The sequence below is a fragment of the Mustela erminea genome, chromosome 13 (genome assembly GCF_009829155.1).
Source record: "Mustela erminea isolate mMusErm1 chromosome 13, mMusErm1.Pri, whole genome shotgun sequence".
In the NCBI taxonomy this organism is placed as follows: Eukaryota; Metazoa; Chordata; class Mammalia; order Carnivora; family Mustelidae; genus Mustela; species Mustela erminea.
In genome coordinates, this window is record NC_045626.1 from 77,556,044 (window position 1) to 77,575,033 (window position 18,990).

General features: G+C 46.4%; 1 protein-coding gene across 3 annotated transcripts in view; it reads right to left on the minus strand.

Annotated features, from left to right (window-relative positions):
* CCDC60 (coiled-coil domain containing 60) overlaps window positions 1-18,785 on the minus strand; it is a 167,650-nt gene extending 148,865 nt beyond the window's left edge. For all 3 annotated transcript variants that reach the window (XR_004278087.1, XM_032310644.1, XM_032310642.1), the window contains exon 1: window positions 18,223-18,785. Coding sequence is in view for 2 of the 3 variants with exons in the window: in XM_032310644.1 (XP_032166535.1) it covers window positions 18,223-18,312 (90 nt within the window). In the remaining variant the exon portion in view is untranslated. The remainder of the gene's footprint in view (window positions 1-18,222) is intronic.
* Window positions 18,786-18,990: the final 205 nt, after the last annotated feature.

The window sequence follows — 18,990 nt, forward strand, 5'->3', positions numbered from 1 at the left end:
ATCATAAGCATCCTTCTGTGTGTGTGTGTGTGTGTGTGTGTGTAAGCTCAAGAACACATACATGTGTATATATATTCAACAATACATGCATATTTTGAATATATATATGTATATATTCTTGAGAACAGTACTTATAGGAACACATTTTTTAAAAATTTAAATTCAATTAGCCAACATCTTTTAAAGAAGAGTTTCAGGGGCTCCTGGGTGGTCAGTGGGTTAAGCCTCTGCCTTCGGCTCAGGTCATGTTCTCAGGGTCCTGGGATCAAGTCCCGCATCAGGCTCTCTGCTCAGCAGGGAGCCTGTTTCCTCCTCTCTCTCTCTGCCTGCCTCTCTGCCTACTTGTGATCTCTGTCAAATAAATAAATAAAATCTTAAAAAAAAAAAAAGAGAGAGTTTCATGTAGAGTTCAGTAATTCATCACTTGCATATAACACCCAGGGCTCATCACATCACGTGCCCTCCTTAATGCTCGTCCCCAGTTACTCCATGCCCCCATCCATCTCCCCTCCAGCAGCCCTCAGTTTCTTTCCCACAGTTAAGAGTCTCTCATGGTTTGTCTCCTTCCCTGATTCCTTCCCATTCCGCTTTTCCCTCCCAACCCCTATGATCCTCTGCGCTATTCCTTATGTCCTCAGACGAGTGAAACCATATGTCTTTCTCTGATGGACTTATTTCGCTTAGCATGATACTACAGGAACATTATCGTATGATCAGTACCCAAAGTGAAATGACTGCATAAAAGATCTTAATGTATTTGAAACCATGCTCCAAACACGGACAGATTTCCACTCCCACCTGCACTGTTCGAAAGTCCCAGTTTCCCCACACCTGGCGGTGGATCTTAGATGTATGTGACAGTGAGAAAGTGAGCAAGAGACTTGGACAGGCACTCCCCAGAAAGGTGTATCCAAATGGCCAATAAACCTATGAAAAGATGGGAACCTCCTTTGGCACTAGGGAAATGCAAATTAAAACCACAAGGTGTTCCCTACTAAACACCCACTCAAATAACTAAAATAAGAAAAGACTGACTTCCAGTTATAAAATAACTAAGTCACAGGGTTGAGAAGTACAGCAAAGGGAATACAGTTGACAACACCACCACGATGTTCTATGGAGACAGATGGTGACCACACTCACCGTGGGGGGCCCTGAGTGATGTACTGTATTGTCGAATCACTGTGTTGTACATCTGAAAATAATACAACTTTTTACTTCAGTTAAAAAGGGGGGTACACCTGGGTGGCTCAGTCGGTGACGTGTCCAACTCTTAATCTCAGCTCAGGTCTTGATCTGAGGGTCGTGAGTTCAAGCCCCACGTTGGACTCTGTGCTGGCATGAAGCCACTTGGAAAAAAAAAAAAAGATAACACCAAGACTGTCGAGGATGTGGCGTAGCTGGAACTCGAATACACTGCTGGTATGAGGATAAATGGTTGTGGTTACTGTGGATGACGGTATGGAGGTCATCTACTAAGGTTGAATGGATACACATACCCTGTGGCCAGTGATCCCCACCATGTGCACAGACCTAACAGAAGTCTGCGCATTTTTTCTTTATAAGATATGTACAAAGGTCAGCATTTTCGTAATAATTCCATCTCCTTCTACCTTCCCCCAAAACAACACAACCCATAAGTCGTTCGACAGGTAAATGCATAAATAAATTGTGGTAATTCAGAGAGTAGATATGATTCAGCAATGAGAACGGACATCTGACAGTTACACATGAAAACATAAGTGAATCTCGTAAACGTAATGTACAAATAAAGCCAGGTCCAAAAGAGTTTGTACTGTGTGATTCCTAAACGTCTAAAAAAAACAGGCATACCAGGGGCGCACTTGGGTGGCTCAGTCGGTTAAGCGTTGCATTCGGTTCAGGTCATGATCCTGGGGTCCTGGGATCGAGCCCCACTCAGGTTCCCTGTTCAGTGGGGAGTCTGCGTGACCCTCTCCCTTTGCCCTTCCCCTACTTGTGCTCTCTCTCTCTCTTTAGAATAAATAAAATCTTTAAAAAACAAAACAAAACAGGCAAATCATACTGATGGTGATCAAAATCAGGGTGGTGATTACCACTGGGGAGAAGGGGCTTGTGTGAGGTAACTTCAAGGGGTTTCTGGGGCTTTGGTAATACTCTAACCCTTGACCTTGGTGAAGAAGTTGCATAGATTTTTTTTTCACTGTGTAAAATTTCATCAAGCTGTACACTTATATTTGCATACTTTTCTCTATGTGTGTTATACTTTAATTTTTTAAAGTGGGTTTTTTTTTTTAAAAAGCACTTGGGTGAGAATAAAATGATTTGGGAAAAAAAATCTAATAGTGGGAAAAGACTTCACAACACACAGGTGAATGCTAGAAACACCAAAACCAGTCCTGACACAAGACACTGCAATGATGAGAGGCCAATTTTTCAGGCCTTTGTTCCAAATCCAAAGAGAAACATCTGATATCTCTCTCGTTTGCATTGCCAGGAATTTATTCTCTGGACAGACAGAGGAATAACATGAAAAATGGACTTGGAAGCAATGAATGAGAGAAACGCTGGGAAGGCTGACCACAGTGTATGTATCTGGGGCTTGGTATTGTATTGTGACAGAAGAGAATTCTGGCCACATTCTACACTAGCCTTGAGAGAGAGAGAAAGAGTCTTAAAAAAAAAAAAAAATCTCAGGTGCCTGGGTGACGCAGTGGGTTAAAGCCTCTGCCTTCAGCTCAGGTCATGATCCCAGGGTCCTGGGATTGAGCCCCACATCGGGCTCTGCTCAGCAGGGAGCCTGCTTCCCCCTCTCTCTCTCTCTGCGTTTCTGCCTACTTGTGATCTCTGTCTGCCAAATAAATAAACAAAATCTTAAAAAAAAAAAATCTCAAAAAAAAAAATCTCATGAAAAAGGTTGATATGAACTCATGGCGAAAGGCTCTAGAAAGAAACATGGAGTTAGATGGGTGGGGATTCTGGAAAATGAAATTTTAAATGAAATGAATCACATGGAGAAGAGGGAATGAATGAATGTGATTGAAATGAAAGGAAGAAGCAAGCAAAGTTCCAACAACAAAGGAAGGGGCAGCATTTAAGGAAACCTAGTCTTCTGTAAAGCACCCGTGAGCTGAAATAGTCAAAGAAATATCACCAAAGATGGCAGGAAGGGCATGTTCCCAGAAGTGAACAGGCTCCTCGAATTTTGTCAGAAAACCTACAGGCAAGAATGAGTGGATGCTTAAAAAAAAATGTGTACCAAGAGCAATACATTTCCAATAGGATTTGTATTGTTCAGAGCAAGTAGATGTACAAGGAGATAATAGGTTCTCTCTTTGGGGAAGATCTTGAAATAATACAGTCAACAAATATTTATTGTCTTCCCCGAGACTGGCACATAATAGATGTGCTGCAAATAGCTGCTGGATGAATCAGGGAATTCAAAAAGCATGAGTGGAGGTCCCTGCTTCAGTGACCCTCTTTGTGGGTAGTGACACAAGAGCCATGAGCAGGTGTGTGACAGGAGATAGGACTATGGAGCCCTGCAGAACTGGGTTGGGGAGGAGACAAGGGAGTCAGGGAAGGCTTCTTGAAGAGAAGATCCTACTTTGTCTTCTTGTAATAAGCCCTAAATATCAGCCTGGTCTCCATCAGCAATTTTATTAACAAGCAGGAAGAAGATATAGATCAGAAAACATCTAAGTACTGTACCCACCTCTGGTCAGCGCTCTCTGAGACCAGGATACTCTGGTTACCTAAGTTATGAGGATCCTAACAGTAGGAACTGCCTTTATTCCCCATTTTGCCAAAAAGGGAACAGAGACTTGGAGCAAGAGGCAATTTGCCCAGAGTCCTGCAGCCGACAAGTAGCAGAGCAGGGCTCATCCTGTGTCAGGCAGACTCCAGGGCCAGCGATACCATCATCCCATGCTCTGGCTTTGGACAGACAGCTGGACAGATGCCCTTCAAGGCATCCCTAGGGCTCTATGGTTCTGGGTGGCGTCTCCTCATTTTCAGCACTTCTCAGCTGGAGAAACTGTGGGTCTGGGTTCTTCTGCTTCCTGAACCTACAGAAGGAATTCTTCAGCTTGGGTTCTGTTGGCCTGCAATCTACCTGTCCATGAAGACAAAGACGTGTCTGAGTGCTGGGTGACCCTGATTGAATCAGCAGCAAAGGCACACCAGTGAATTCGCGCTTTCCACACGACTGTACTGTTTCAGCCTTGAACCCGTTGGGCCCTTGTGAGGTCTGTTCATTTTAAAAAATTCATCTGGGGCCCATAATATGTTTTGTTGTGATCCAGGCTTTGTAAAATGCAGGAATTCGCTGCAGTGACATCACGTGGTCTGTATTAATGAGTTGTAACTGGGTATCAAGTTCATTATCAAAACAAATCCCCCATTTGCCTGAATCTCTGGTGCTATGTGTCTAGCTGGTAAGAAAGCGCCTTTTTCTTTGTGAAAGCAGAAAAGCCAGGCTTCAGAAAATGTTGATTTATGCTGGAAGAGCCCGCCACACCCTTAAATGACATGGCATGAATTGTGGTCTTGTCATTTACAGCTGGAGACACCCTCGTACTCTTCTGCTTCTGGTGTAAAATGTTACTCGGGCCACCCTGCTATCAATCTTACCCAATGATCTATTTACCTAGAGTACACAATTACAGAAGAGGCTCCATTACAATCCAGGGGAGATGAAAAGAGCATTAATAAAACCCTGAGTGGGACTGGATGGCTCAGCGGTTGGTCTGAAATGCCACCTCCCCCTGGTGTCCATGAGGCCAGGCTGTCTGGGGCTTTCTTTCCCTCTCTCTCTCTCTCTCTTTTTTTTTTTTCCCCAAAGATTTTATTTATTTATTCGTGAGAGAGAGAGAGTGCGCACAAGCAGGCCGAGACAGAGAGAGAAGCAGGCTCCCTGCTGAGCAGAGAGCCCGATGCGGGACTCCATCCCAGGACCCTGGGATCATGACCTGAGCTGAAGGTATCGGCTTAATCGACTGAGCCACCCAGGCGCCCCTTTTCTCTTTTTTTAAACACGTGAAATTGTTATAAGAATTAACAAAGCTCAAAGGAAGCACAGGAAGAGCTAACAGATATTGCTGAAGTTAGGATACAAAGGCCAGAGAGGGAGGGAGGGAGAGGGGGCGAGGAAGAAACAGCTTCCAGAACTTCAGTGAAATCAAAACTGCTTTCTGGGGAGTGGCTGGTTTTGATTCTCCCCGAATTGGGGCTGGCTGCTTCCAGGGGCGGGTGTCTGACCTCTGACCAGCCTCCCCGCCCCTTCACTAAGGGCCCTACCCTTGTATTACATTCAGGTCCTTTAGGAGCCAGGAGTAGCGATCATCCTTCACAGGCAGACAAGGAACAATAGAGGCCGGCTTCCTTTCAAGTCAGTTTGCAGTAGGACCATGTTCCGATATCAAAAAGGAAGAAAAAGGACATTTTGTTTTGTGAGTAACCATGAGACGGCTGCATTTAGGTGACTTCTGTGGACAGTGTGACGTTCTTCCCCAGGATGCTCCTGTGACTTCTGACGAGCTCAGAAAGGCTTCGGCGACAAGAAGATTGTGGCTGTGGAAGCCGGGCCTGGAACTGAATGTGGAGACTTGAGGGTGAAGCCGGGTCCCCGTCCCAGCGAATATTAGCAGCCTTGGGCACGGAGCGGAGAGGACGAGATGGGACTTCGGAGCCAGGCTGGCCTGGGTTTGAGTCTCGGCTTCTCTGTCACCCGAGTCACCTTTTGGGACTGAGTGTCGTCTGGACCTGTAAAATGCAGGAGGTAGCGCCTCCCTCACGGGGCTGTCAGAGAGCCTCAAGATAGTGTTTGTAAATCACCTGGCGCATCATGAAGCCTCAGGGTGGCAGGATAGCAAGATGGCCAACAGGTAGGATGGTGAAGACTGAGGAGGTAAGATGCCGCAGGAGTCACACTCCAAATGAAGGGAGAGACCACCTTGACGGCATCTCCGAGGTGGCTGTAGGAGAACGGATCCCTCGATCCTTATCCACTTTGAGAATGTAAAAAAACAGAGAATGGAAAGGGAGAAAGGGGTTTCTGGAGGGATTTCTTCAACCACACCTGCCGGGATGCTTTGAATCCTGACCCCAAAGGGAGGAGGAAGCTTTGTCCTTCACTTCAGAGGGAATAACAGAGAGGCTTTGGTGGGCCTGCTCACGAGTCTGAAGTGTGATCCCAGCAGCTGGGGGACTGCTGAGCGGGTCCCGGACCCTCTCCGGGCAAATCCAGAGGACAGAGGCAGGCTCGGGGGGTGCTCCTGGGGCTGGTGCTGGGTTAGCAAGTGGTGTTTGTCTTCGATGGTGTGTCAAGCGGGTGTAAATCCTGGGCACCAGAAGGGACACCCCAGGCAGGAATATTAACCTAGGGTTTTGCCCACTGTGACTCCTATCAGAAGCCCGGGAGACACCAAGGTTGGGAGTCTGGGTGGAGCGGACTACTGGTAAACCAGAATCTGCGGGATGTGCATCTGGTAGACAATGTGTAGAGAGCTGGAATTATCTGGGAGGCCGCAGTAGAGAACTTCCAAAGGACCAACAGAGGTGCCTATAGGAGAAAAGAGCCAGCTTCAGACCTTTGCTAGGCCCTACACAAGAATACAGATCTTTTATGGCGGTACCACTGAGAACTTTCCTGTGCTCCCTATTTTCCCTTCCAGCTGACACAGAAAGCTAAGGGGAGCAGGAGCTCCTCTGTGGGTGAAGGAAAGAGCATTGCCCCACACTGCCCTCCCTCGTGGCAAGTGGCCTGCGGGAAGCCGTCCTAAGCTGTCCTTAACAGGTAGGTGTTCTTTTTTTTTTTTTTTTAAATAGGTTTTATTTATTTATTTGACAGAGAGAGACACAGTGAGAGAGGGAACACAGGTGGGGGAGTGGGAGAGGGAGAAGCCGGCTTCCTGTTGAGCAGGGAGCCTGATGTGGAGCTCGATCCCAGGACCTGGGGATCATGACCTGAGCTGAAGGCAGACGCTTAACGACTGAGCCACACAGGCGCCCCGCAGGTAGGTGTCCTTAACAGCACATTCTTCTCCTTGAAGGAAGGTGGAAGTGTTGCTTAATACATTAGTACCGAGAATCAATGCTTGTAATTTGTGAATCATGACTGTGTCTTGTGACTTGGAGAGACCGTGAGGCTGGTACCACCCAAGGGCAAGCAGGAAGGGCACCGGATACATCATCTTTATGCTGGGGCTGGAGAAAAGCTTCTCCTGCTAAAAATCACTGAAGGTAGTTGGGGAGGCACCCTAAATAAATAAATAAATAAATAAATAAATAAATAAATAAAATTCTTGTTTTGATTGGATCCCAGGCTTCATTCAATGGACAGGGCTTTCGTAATGCTGGTATTACAGAAGGTGGGATGGAGACTTGGTGAGATTTGGGGCAGTGGGCTGGAAAGAAATGAGAGTCCTGTACAATGTTTGTCAGCTGCTGAGTTCAGGGACTTCTGGGGTGACTAGAGTATCTTTGAAATCCCCCTGAACTTTGACCTTGGCCGGTAAGGACAAGCTAGAAGAGAATAGCCTATGAGATGCCCTTAGTATTCCTTCTCCTTCCCCAAAGCCCCTCCAAGGAGGTGGTTTTCCTTCTTCATTCCTCTTTTGAGAGTAGGGACATAATTGCCCTCAACCCATAGCCCCCGTGGATGGCCAGGCTTGACTCTGCAAAGTAATACATCATGGTTAGGGATGGGGACTTTGTAGTCTGACCCAAGTTGGGTCCGAAAGGCAGAGGGGCCACCAACTAGCTTGGGAATCTGGTCAAGTTATGTATCAGTTTGCTCACCTGCAAAATGGGGTAAGTAGTGCCTAGCTTTTGGCACTGTCGAGTGGTTGGAATTGGATAATCCACTGAAGAATTTGGCAGGGCACGTGGGACATAGGAAGTAGTTAACCAATCATAACAGTTACTTCTAATATCATCATCACGACTACACCATGTGCCACTTACTTAATTTTAAAACATCATACCGTTTTTAACCCCATGGAGGATACAAAAGTATACTTCATTTGGCTATCCCCAGCACAACCTTGAAAGAATGACAATTCATGAGGAGATAGAATTCTTTCTCAATGTGATACCATTTTTCCTTGACCAAAAAAATCCCTCCCCACAAAAACAAAAACACCAAAACAAAACTGTCATTACGCACAAAAAATTTTATACACAAAAAATCGGCATTACACACAACAGCACTTGGGGGTGGTTGGATGTACTTAAAGCACCAAAATGTGGAATGGTATTCATCATAAATCAATCTCAGTTATCATTATTATTATTATTATGTTCAGTTAGCGACTGTCTAGTACATCATTAGTTTTTGATGCAGTGCTCAGTGATTCACTAGTTACATATAACACCCAGTGCTCACCACAACACGTGCCCTCCTCCACACCCATCACCCTGTTAGCCCTTCCTCCCACTCCCCTCCCCTCTGAAACCCTCAGATTGTCTCCCCGGGTCCATAGTCTCTCATGGTTCCTCTCCCTCTCTGATTTCTCCCCCCTCAGATTTCCCTCCCTTCCCCTCCGTGCTATTGCTGTGTTCTACATATGAGTGAAACCATCTGATAATTGTCTTTCTCTGCTTGACTTACTTTACTTAGCATAATCCCCTCCAGTTCCATCCATGTCAATGCAAACCGTGGGCAATCATCCTTCCCGACTGGACCCAGTCTTTAGGGACATTATCTTGAATCTTCACAAGATTGAATCACATTTGAGAAAATGCAGCATCAGAGAGGTGAAGCAGATAGTCCAAGGTCACAGAGCAGGCAAATGGCAGCAGAACCAAGCCTTAGAAGCCTGGGTAATTCATGGCCCCGGTTCCAAGGCAATCATGCTAAGACATGAGTTTGTGTGCTAGGCCAAGGAAACTCAAGAATTGCCCTTTACTGAGATCATTTAAATTGCAGACCTTGGAGCTACAGAAAAGGGGGACAAGGGGATGATTTGTTGGTTTGAGGCAGGGAGGGAGAAGGTGAGGAGAGCTAGTTAAGGCTACAGAAGGCTTCAGGCTGCCTACGGCAGTTCCCGTGGCTCCCGCAGAGAATGCTCCCCATGTCTGCCATTTGTCCATTCCATTTCCATCTCTACGAAGATGCCAGATTCATAGCTCACATTCCTTGGTACCTATCAACAAGCTTGGCTTCCTGAGTTTTGAAAGGCCTTTTTTAAAAGGTCTAAAAATATCAAAGAAGCAATATGATTCGCAGAGGATGGGATCAGCTAATAAGCCATAACAACACAGGCAAGTCACGCGTTAATTGCCTTTTGGGCATTTTCTTCAAGGGCTCTCGGAAGTGCAACATTTTTGTCCTGTTACTCTTTGGGCTGCCTTTTTCTGAATGCATAAAAATGAGCAGCATGAGAGTCATCGTCTTTGGAAATGTCAGTATTTAAATGTTTTAATGCTTGATATTTGGGAGCCCATGGCTTTGATCCTCAAGCGGGAATATGAAAAGACAGCATTTAAGGAGCATTTACTACAGTGCTATATAATAAGGAGCACTAAATAAGGAGCACTTACTACAGGGGAAAGGGGCTTACTCATAGCCAGGGGCTTTTCTGAACATCATCCGTTGATGTTCCCAACAACCCTGCAAAACAGGGATTGTTACAACTTCCATATGCGAGACAAGGAAACTGAGGCACCAGAGCATAACTTGTCCAAAGTCACACACCTAGCAAGTACCAGAATGGTATCCGTATTTATGGCACACCCAGCACATGCTGCGGATGACTTGTAAGTAAAACATTTGTGGCCCTGGTCCGGATGGATTTATAGTTCCCTGAGGGATGTACCTGGTACCTGGGATTATTCTTGATCCTGAGAACAGACGCTAAAGAAAAGTGATCTTCTACCCATTGCCAGGCATCGCACTAGTCTCTGGGGATAGAATTGTGAGCAAGGCACGGTCCTTTCCCTCAAAAAGCTCCAAGTTTAGGGGTAGGGTTGAACAAATCAACAGGCAATTACGATGCAGAGTTTTTTGGGTTTTTTTTTTTTTTTTTGGTAGAAAATAAAAAATTCAGTGGGTCAGAGCTTGGATTCAAACTGAATCCATTTAACTAGATATTTGCCCAAATTATTCAACCCAATTAAGCTGCTTACGCTTCTTAACATCTTAGCCACATACAAACTAGAACCTCGTTGCTCATTAGCTGGGCCTGTCTTCCATTCTGTTTTATCTAGCAGGTCTTGGCAGCATACTGACCCGGGATCAAAATATGCCTTTCTTAGAAATGCGGCTTTAATTAGAAGTGACTTATAAATCTTCATTGAAATGAGCATTATTTAGAAAGATGAGTCTAAGCCACATCCAGGGGTCCCCCCACTCCATCCTTAGCTGTATTTCTCTTCCAGAAAAGCTCACTGGCATATTTTAGCAAGAGCTCAAGAAAATGCAAATGTCCTTGTCTGTGGTCACAGGCACCGACACATTCTTGCTTGCATTGCCTCCAGCTAAAACTGGCACTCTCCTTTTTCATGCCAGACACTCAAGAATATATGCTTTAAAAATCAAACCGACAGGTGCCTCTTTCTGAGAGCTGTTTGTCTACTTACTGCCCATTGTTACTGCAGTCGACAGGCTTATCTTAAGGGCACCGGGTCTGTCTAGTGAATCGGTCCTGGGTTCAAATCCTGACTCCACCGTCTACTTTCTGGGCGTCTCAAAGGAAGTCACCTTTCTACACCTCAGTTTCTTTATCTCTGCAAATAGGGGTAATAAATGCACCTGCCCGTGGCATGGGTGTATTTTAACAGTGTATGCAAGGCGCCTGATGCACCACAGATACTCAGCAAGTGATGGCCATCATTTGCTCTCCAGAGTCTCATGGCAGGATGGGAACCCCAAAACTGTGAGGTTCAATTTCCTGCTCCTGCAGATAAACATGAAGAAGGCAAAGGAGGTTAAATGATCTGACCAGGTAGTGGGAGAGCTGGGATTGGAAGCTGGCCATACCTCTCCCACCACTGTCCAGAGCTCTGGAAACATCTTGCCATGGAAACCCAGAGGAACAAGGGCAGGGGATGTTTCGGGAGGAGGAAGAAGACAGAGAGCATGACATATTCAGAAACTACCTTGGCTTCCTAGTCGGAGGCAAGTAATGAGAGACAGGCAGGCAGAGTTGGCAGGGACCCGGTCCTGCAGAGCCTTTTAAACCTCGTTAAAGACATTAATCTTCATTTTGAGGGCAATGGAGGGCCATTTGATTGTTCTATTCAGAGGAATGACCATATCCTACTTGCACTGAAAGAGAATGGGTTGGAAGAAGGTCAAATTGAAGGTAATGAGGGCAGTCAGGGGCCGGTGGAATAGGCCGGGCTACAGACAGTGGTGGGCTGGACCAGACAGTGACCTTGGGGAAGGAGCCAGAGTCCTGCAGAACACCTGCCCTGAGGCAGCTGGCTGGACTTAGGGCTGTTGGGGAAGGAGGGGTCAAAGAGAAAGTTTGGGTTTCTGCCTGAACAGTTGGGTACACAATGGCATCATTTATTGCAATGGGAAATATCTCCCCATCAGAGAAGCATTCAACTTGGGGCAAGGTGTTGAGGACACTAGTAGTCCCTCACTGTCATGGTTCTCTACTGGAGATGATCTTGCCCTCAAGGGGACATCCGGCAAGATCTGAACACAGGTTTCTGGAGCATTAGTCCCTGTCTTTTCTACCACTGAGCCACAGCCCACCATGGACTCTTTGAAGCCCTGTCAACACTGAACCCATCCCAGCAGTACAATCTTCTCCGTTTGTGAAACCCAGAAACCCCGAGGCATTTCCAGGCTTGCAAGCTGGTCGCCAGACATGGCTAATTTTCGAGTTATTAAATGAAACTACTGATTGCATAAATTCCAATTTAGGCAGAAAGGCATTCGATCAAAATTGAGCCCTGCAAGACATTTTCTCAGGAGAGTTTGAACACAGGAATTTAGAAAGGAAAAACGCCACCATCTCGTGATAGAAGGTATCCCATTACCGACCATCATGATTTTGAATTTAGCTGTCAGAAAGATCTCCGAGAAAAATATGTTGGTTTATTCAGTCCAATAAAGGTTTAATTGGCTTCTGTCAGATTTTCTGTAAGTGCTTACTTGCCACCGAACCCCGCATGGATACTGCAGCTTCTGAATTTCACAGCTCATGGCTGAGTATTTGGAGGCTATGAGATTGCTGAAGGGGTGTCGAGGGCAGGGCTCATTCCATAGTTGTGCAAAGCCTTGTATATAACCCGAGTTTCTTTAAGCTTCCCTCCCCCACAAATGTGTGCCGCTCTCTCTCTTCCTTTTATCCCTCTACATATTTTTTCAGAGTTTCCAGAAGGGTGTCCCATGTGATTGTCTTTTTTCACTTCTCTATCCCCAACACCTAGCACCATGGTTGTCATATACAAATATTCCCTGAAGGACTGAATGATTCCACTGAGGGCTTCTATCTTCCCCTGGCCCCAGAACCCCACAGTCACTGGGTTGCTTGGGACACCCAATATCTGAGATTTAAGAAAATCATTTGGGATTCACAGTCACTGCTGATTACTCCATCCAACATACCTATTTCTCATACTTTCGTTTCTCCTTTGCCCTTGCTTTCCACACTCACGCTAGACACACTGCATTCTTGCAGTAGGAAAAGGCAGGCAACGCTATTCTGGCAAATGAAACACAAGAGGAAATAGGAAAGTTCCTGGAAGGCCTTTGTTTGCCTCATGAAAGGGACAAACATAGCTCACACTATCCTTCTCCTCTTTGTGCTGGGGTAGGAATGTGATGCCTGGAGCTGGGGCAGCGATTCTATGACCATGAGGGGAAAAGACCTGCCTGTTTCTAAATTAGCAAGCTTCTGAACCAATGCTAGCAGGCATTCACCTCCAGATTTCTTATATGAGGAAAATAAATTCATATTTGTTTATGTCACTGCTTTTCAAAATGATCCCAATTGATACACAGAGTTTTCCCCTTTTTTTCATTTCCTTCTGGGTCTTCATGGGATTCAAGCATGGGCTGAGAATTAAATCCAAGAAACTCAAATTATGATAGGGGCACCCTCCCCTTTCTACAACTCGGATTTTTAACTGAGTCAAACATTTCTGCCACCAGAATGACCCTTCTCCTCCAGTTAACAGCACCCCACCCTTCATGCACATCTACTCTCAGGCCAGTTCTAAAAAATAACCCTCGACCCCTTTCTTCCCTTCCCCCCTTAAGCTGGGACTTAGCCTCACTAATGATGGGCCGCACTGTGTGACTTTGCAGTTAACACACAGCCTCCTCCAGACTTCATGTCTGGGCTGACACATCTCCCAAGTGGTGACAGAGACACTCCTGTCTGGTCCGAGAACAAGGAGCACTGGAAATAACTACTGCCATCACTTACTGGCCAGTGGGCTGCGGGGGTGTGTGTGTTAGGGAGTGTTAACTGTGTCCCGATATTATGCTCAGTATCTCACATGTGTCGTTTTATTGAATCTTTCCAAACATCGATGCAGTAGACCCGATTATAATTGGACCCACTTCACAGAGCGACCTAGTAGAGACTGTCAAAGAGGGGATTTGAACCCCCCTTTCCAGGACCTCAAAGGCAGGGCTCCTCCCTAGTCACTAACTTTATATCACATCCATTAGGTTCTTTGATGTGTTTCTTCTACCTCCCCCACCCTGCCATGCAGAGCAGCTGCCTCTTTGGAGCCAAGACAAAGAGCTTGCTTCATTTTGTCCAGCATAAAGAAAGTGCCTATCGCTCTTCCCGTGTCAGGAGGTAATGAACATGCACCTTCCCAGCAATTTATCATGGAGGGGAGCTCACTGCCACATGGACCTGCAATTAGACACAGCAAGATTCACCAAAGCAGGCATTACCAGTCCGAAGCATCAGGGCAGAAAGAAAACAACAAAACAAAGCATCTTGAATTCTGCAATTGTCTCGGGCAGTTAACAACGGAGCCAGAAGAATCCCTTGGAGAAAGAAAAAGACTGGTTGCTATTTCCCTCGCCTAAGTCATGAGTCGTATAAAAAATGAAGGTGCAGCTGGCCACATTTTTCAGAATTGAATCTTGAGTGGTCTGGGGAGCTTTTATTCCTCCCACCCCTGGCATAATCAGTGATTCAGGGCAGGGGGCGTGGCCTCTGTGATTAGAGGCCAGAGAAATCACCCAGAGCTGAGACCAGTTCCAACAAAGATGGGTGGTGACTTGCCACTTAACCTCTGCAGGCCACAATTTCTCCTGTCTGGACAAGGAGGAAAATCATATCAAGTTTGTGCGGCTAGGAACGTCTTATGCTGAGAGTCCAGGTTTCTCTTGTTGGAGGATCTCTTTCTGAAATATCTTCATTCTCCTTTTCTGATTCCAGGCAGCCCAACTGGCGGTACACTGGGCTGGACCCCTGAGATCTTATCTGGGCAGTTCTGTTCTCATCAAGGGGTGGGGTGGGGGGGAATGAACGGGACAGGGGTGGAGCTGGAGAGTGGGGGAGGGGGCAGAGATGCTCAGGCCAATCTCCTCTATACCTGGGATTCTGCTTAATTTGCCCCCTTCTCCCCTCTTGGCAGAGAACTAGATCCTGGACCTCTTTCAGCCTCAGTCTACACAGGTGCTAAAGGGGGTTAATAAGAACACCTCTGTCACAGAGCCGCCAGAGGATTCAACAAAGCCATAATGGCTCATAGTTCATAGTATTTACTCTGTGCCAGGCTCTGTTCTGAGAGCTTTACCCATATCAGCTCATCTAATCCCCAGACACCCTGCGACAGGGGAGCACTTTTAGCTGTTTCATCTATTCTAAGATACACATTTTCTTTCCGCATTTAGCATCTCTCAAACTGGGGCACATCTCATAATTGAAAGTAGGTTATAGTTTAATCAGCAGAGTTTTCCTTCTTAGTGGCACGAAAAGATGATGACGCATCTTGAAATGGAAGGTGTCTTAAGTTGGATAAAAAAAATGCGATGCGCCCATTTCACAGATGTGCAAACTGAGGCTCAGGGGCCTCATTTATTTGCTCAAGGCCACAAGTGGCAAAGCTGGGCTTGGAACTCACGTTGTTTGCTGAAGGACCTTCTCTTTAGATCGCTAAGCTAGGATATGAACAGAGCGCCGAGTAGGAATGCTGGCAGAGTCAAGATCTGCCCAAATTAGGGATCCTACTTTTCTCTCTGGGTGTTGAATGACAGCGTGGTAGAAATTTAAGGCACCAAGAGACAGAGCTTGTCTAAAGGATACCACAGCTTCAGAATTTTTGCCAAATGCCATTTCTGCATTTCCATTCTAGAATATGGGGGGGGGGGGTTGCCAAGTGCCTCTCTTTTTTTAGCCCCTTTAAAGGAAGAGAATGTATCCCTGGTAATCTGCACACACGCTATGCTCTCCAGGCCGGCCTCCCTTCCCCATGGCTAATCCCATTAGTCTTCTCTTTGCTTCCTTGGGAAATAAAGGGAAAAGGAACTCCCCCAAAGATTAGGGAGCCCAATGTGGGGGTGAGGGGAACTATAAGGTTTGCTGGACAAAAGACATTCCAGCAGAGGATTTGCATATCATATTTGTGGTTTTCAAAACTACAGGAAGACTGTGCAAGGCACGGTGCCATTATAACATTAGGACGTAGCACCTTCCTTCCTGGAGGAAGGACAATGCCTAGCTTCAGAGGGCTTCAGGACCCCTTGGGGAGGGATTCCCCCCACATGTCATTGCACTAGAGCATGGTGGACCCATAGTTGGTGGGATTCCCATGCAGCCCAATGTGGCCTCACCCTTCTCCTCTGAGAAACTAACTCCTTCCTCAATCACTCCGCAGCGGACACTCACTTGGCTGCCTGGCCAAGTGGGGGGGGGGGCTCTATGTGCCCCCTCCCTGTGCCTCCCTTCCCCAATAAACCTGAAGGTGATCTGAAGCCAGTGACTGGCCGGTGACCCTCTTTTTCTATCCCCCTGTGGTGCAGGCTAACCTCTCTCTCACTGCTTGATTCGCATGCGGACGCAGGGAGCACTGGAACCCTGGAGACAGACAGATCCAAGTTCAAGTCCGTTCCCTGCTGGCCAGTGTCCTTGGATAAGGGATCTGTTCTCTCTGGGCCTTCATGTTGCCGTCTATCTTGTGAGGAGGTTAACAGCTCACCTTGAAGTGTTGCAGATGGTTCTGGAAGATCTAGCTCAGAATCCAGCAGGTGGTAAATACTCAGGCTATGCCAGCTTTTACCATCAGCGTTAACATCTCTGTAGTTATTACTGGTTTGACTTGGTTTGACACCAGAAGTGGATCCTAATTTGTACACATTTCCTTGTGGCTCGTCTCTTGCTAGTCAGCCTCATTTAGGTGAACCAGTGCTTTACAGTAGCTCTAAAAAGTTGCAATTTCTAAAAGCATGATAATTCAGATGTGAGCCAGTGACTCCCTAGGGTCGTTATGATTTCCTAGAAAGTGGGGCAAGGGCAGCGGGATTTCAATGAACCTTTTCTGTCTGAAGTCTTAGTTTATTCAGCAGTTCCCTGGAAACCTCCTTCCCTTTTCTTGACCTCCCTGAGTTCCACCAACCCTTTTCCCAAGAAATACATGGCCATTCCACAACCTCTGCACTTTCCTCTACTTTTCTCCATCTCTCTATCCCAGGATGGAAAACTCTATTGCATTTACTTGGGTACATTAGTTCTTCAAATCTCTCTCTCTCTCTCTCTCTCTCTCTCTCTCACACACACACACACACACACACACACACACACACACACACGAGTTAGTGTTCTCTGAGTTCTCACAATACCCAATGATGCTTTTCACTCTGCATTATCATTATCTATTTCTTATCCTTCACCTCCCAAACATACACACTATAGATCATGAAATTTTAAAAATCAAGCCCCATTTGTTACAAGAGCAAGTGTTTAGCACATAATAGGGGTTCCATAAATGTTTGCTGAATGAATGAAACAACAATGTAACTGCATTCTAGGGAGTGTTTGCTATGTATCAAGCGAAGGCACAATGTGATTTCCCCGTTTGACAGGTGGTAACACAGAAGCAGAGACATTCTGGAGATGGCCCAAGGTCACAGGGCTGCTAAGGGGCAGATCCAGGGTTCAGATCCGGGCTGTTTGGGTCCACAGCCCATGCTCTCACACTCCACCTGCTTCCAAAAAGCCCACCTCACTCCTCCTCCTCTTCCCCCACTGCTAAGGAAGTTCAGTCCCAGAGGGGACGGCTCCAGATGGAACTCACTTCTGTGTATCGTTTTGAGATGAAAGGAGTAACAGGAAGACTGCGTCTTGCAGAGTGAGCTCACTAAGAGAGCTGAAAAATGAGGGGCGGGTACAGATGTGTTAATTCTTAGAAGGGAGGCGCTCAGAAACACCTTGGACTACTGGGGAACCAAGGGTGATTTTTAAGCTCTCCTTTGTGCCCTGACTTCTCCCCAGGCCCTCCTTTATGGGGCAGGACTCTGAGCCATAAGATACACCACAGTGGACTGGGGTTGCCTGGGACCCTCCTTCCCACTTTCCCCTACCTTGGCCAGTCAGCGGGAACATACCGTGTGTGGATACAATAACAAAGACACACTTAACCAAGACAGAACTGTCCAGGAATGATCATTTGAAAACAGAAACACTTGACTGTGGTCTTTGAGTACCTATTAATGATTTTTCTGTTGTGTGTGTGTTTGATCAACAAAAGTATTTTATGTCACATATATACATTATCAAGTGTTAGCATCCTGCTAACCAACTTCCATAGCTTCCTTAGTCCTAACACTGTTTCTGCCTAGTTCCTGGTCTCACTTTGTAGACACAAGGAAATAAAGGCTCAGGGACGCTAAGCAACCGGTCTTATCTCAGTAGTTGGTGAGTAGAAAATTCAGGCTTCACAACTGAAAGTTTGACTCTGCAGTCTTTCCGTAAGGGAGAGGGTGTGCCCGTACCTCGAGCCCAGTGGATCTCTGAAAATAATTTCTGCAATGGCAAACCTACAATTCATCTTAATTTTTTTCTGATGTTCTACCGTGTCACTGCTGATTTATTCTATCATTTTGGAATTACTGGCTAATAGGATGGCCCGGCTCAGTGTTCTGCCTGGCATTTTCATTCTTTACGAGAAACCAACCATTGATAGCAACAGGGATGTGTCTCGACAATTTAATTACACCATGACTCCTCTCTTCCTCTGTCCCTTGTTGGCCTGAAGGCTAATTCCTATTTCACTTGGTCTTGAAAACATGATTGGTTTCGGCAGAGCGGGAAGACCTACCTGTGTTAGATGTTCTGAGGCATAAAAGGGCCAGAGGGCCCCTGTGTTGGGGGCACTCTGCATCTTCTTGGTGGCTGGTATCTTGGTCATCTTGGAAATCCTTCAGGCATAGCCTGGGCCCCTCAAAAGTTTTGTTTTTTCTTTTTCCAGAGTCTTCTACCTCAGCAGCCACTGGTATGAGAGGCTCCAGCAATTTCTTCCTGATTCGTAAAGCCAATTACACAGATTCCAAATAGGCTTCTGACCCAGGAGTAAGGAAAGCAAGTCATCTGGGTTTCCCACAAACAGGATAAGGAAGTCCAGAGGGGATGGAATCAGGCAAGTCCGGAATTACTTAAGTTTTTAGAAAGTTACAGACTTTCAGGAGCTTTCCTTTCTTTGTAAGGAGATATCTTTCCTACAGACAAAAATAAAATACAAACGAAAAAAAACACAAAAAAACACTCCACTGACAAAATCTGAAGGGGGCCCACAGAAGGGCCACCAGACCCCTACCCTAAGGTGGCCCAGGCGTGAGGCTCAGGTTTCCACTGCTAGTTAGAGAAAGCCGGCTAACTGCCAGGAAGGGGCCAACTCAGTTGCCTGGCAACGAGACGCGGCTCAGGGCTTGCTCATTGGCTGGGATTGGTGGGGGCGGAGTCGCGAACTCCTCTGAGCTGCTGGGTTGGAGGCTGGGAGCTGGCCACTAACCAGGGAGCCACATTCTCCAAACTCAGGTTTCTCCTCTTAGACCTGAGGACCTTGACCTCTTCTGTCTGCCAAACTACA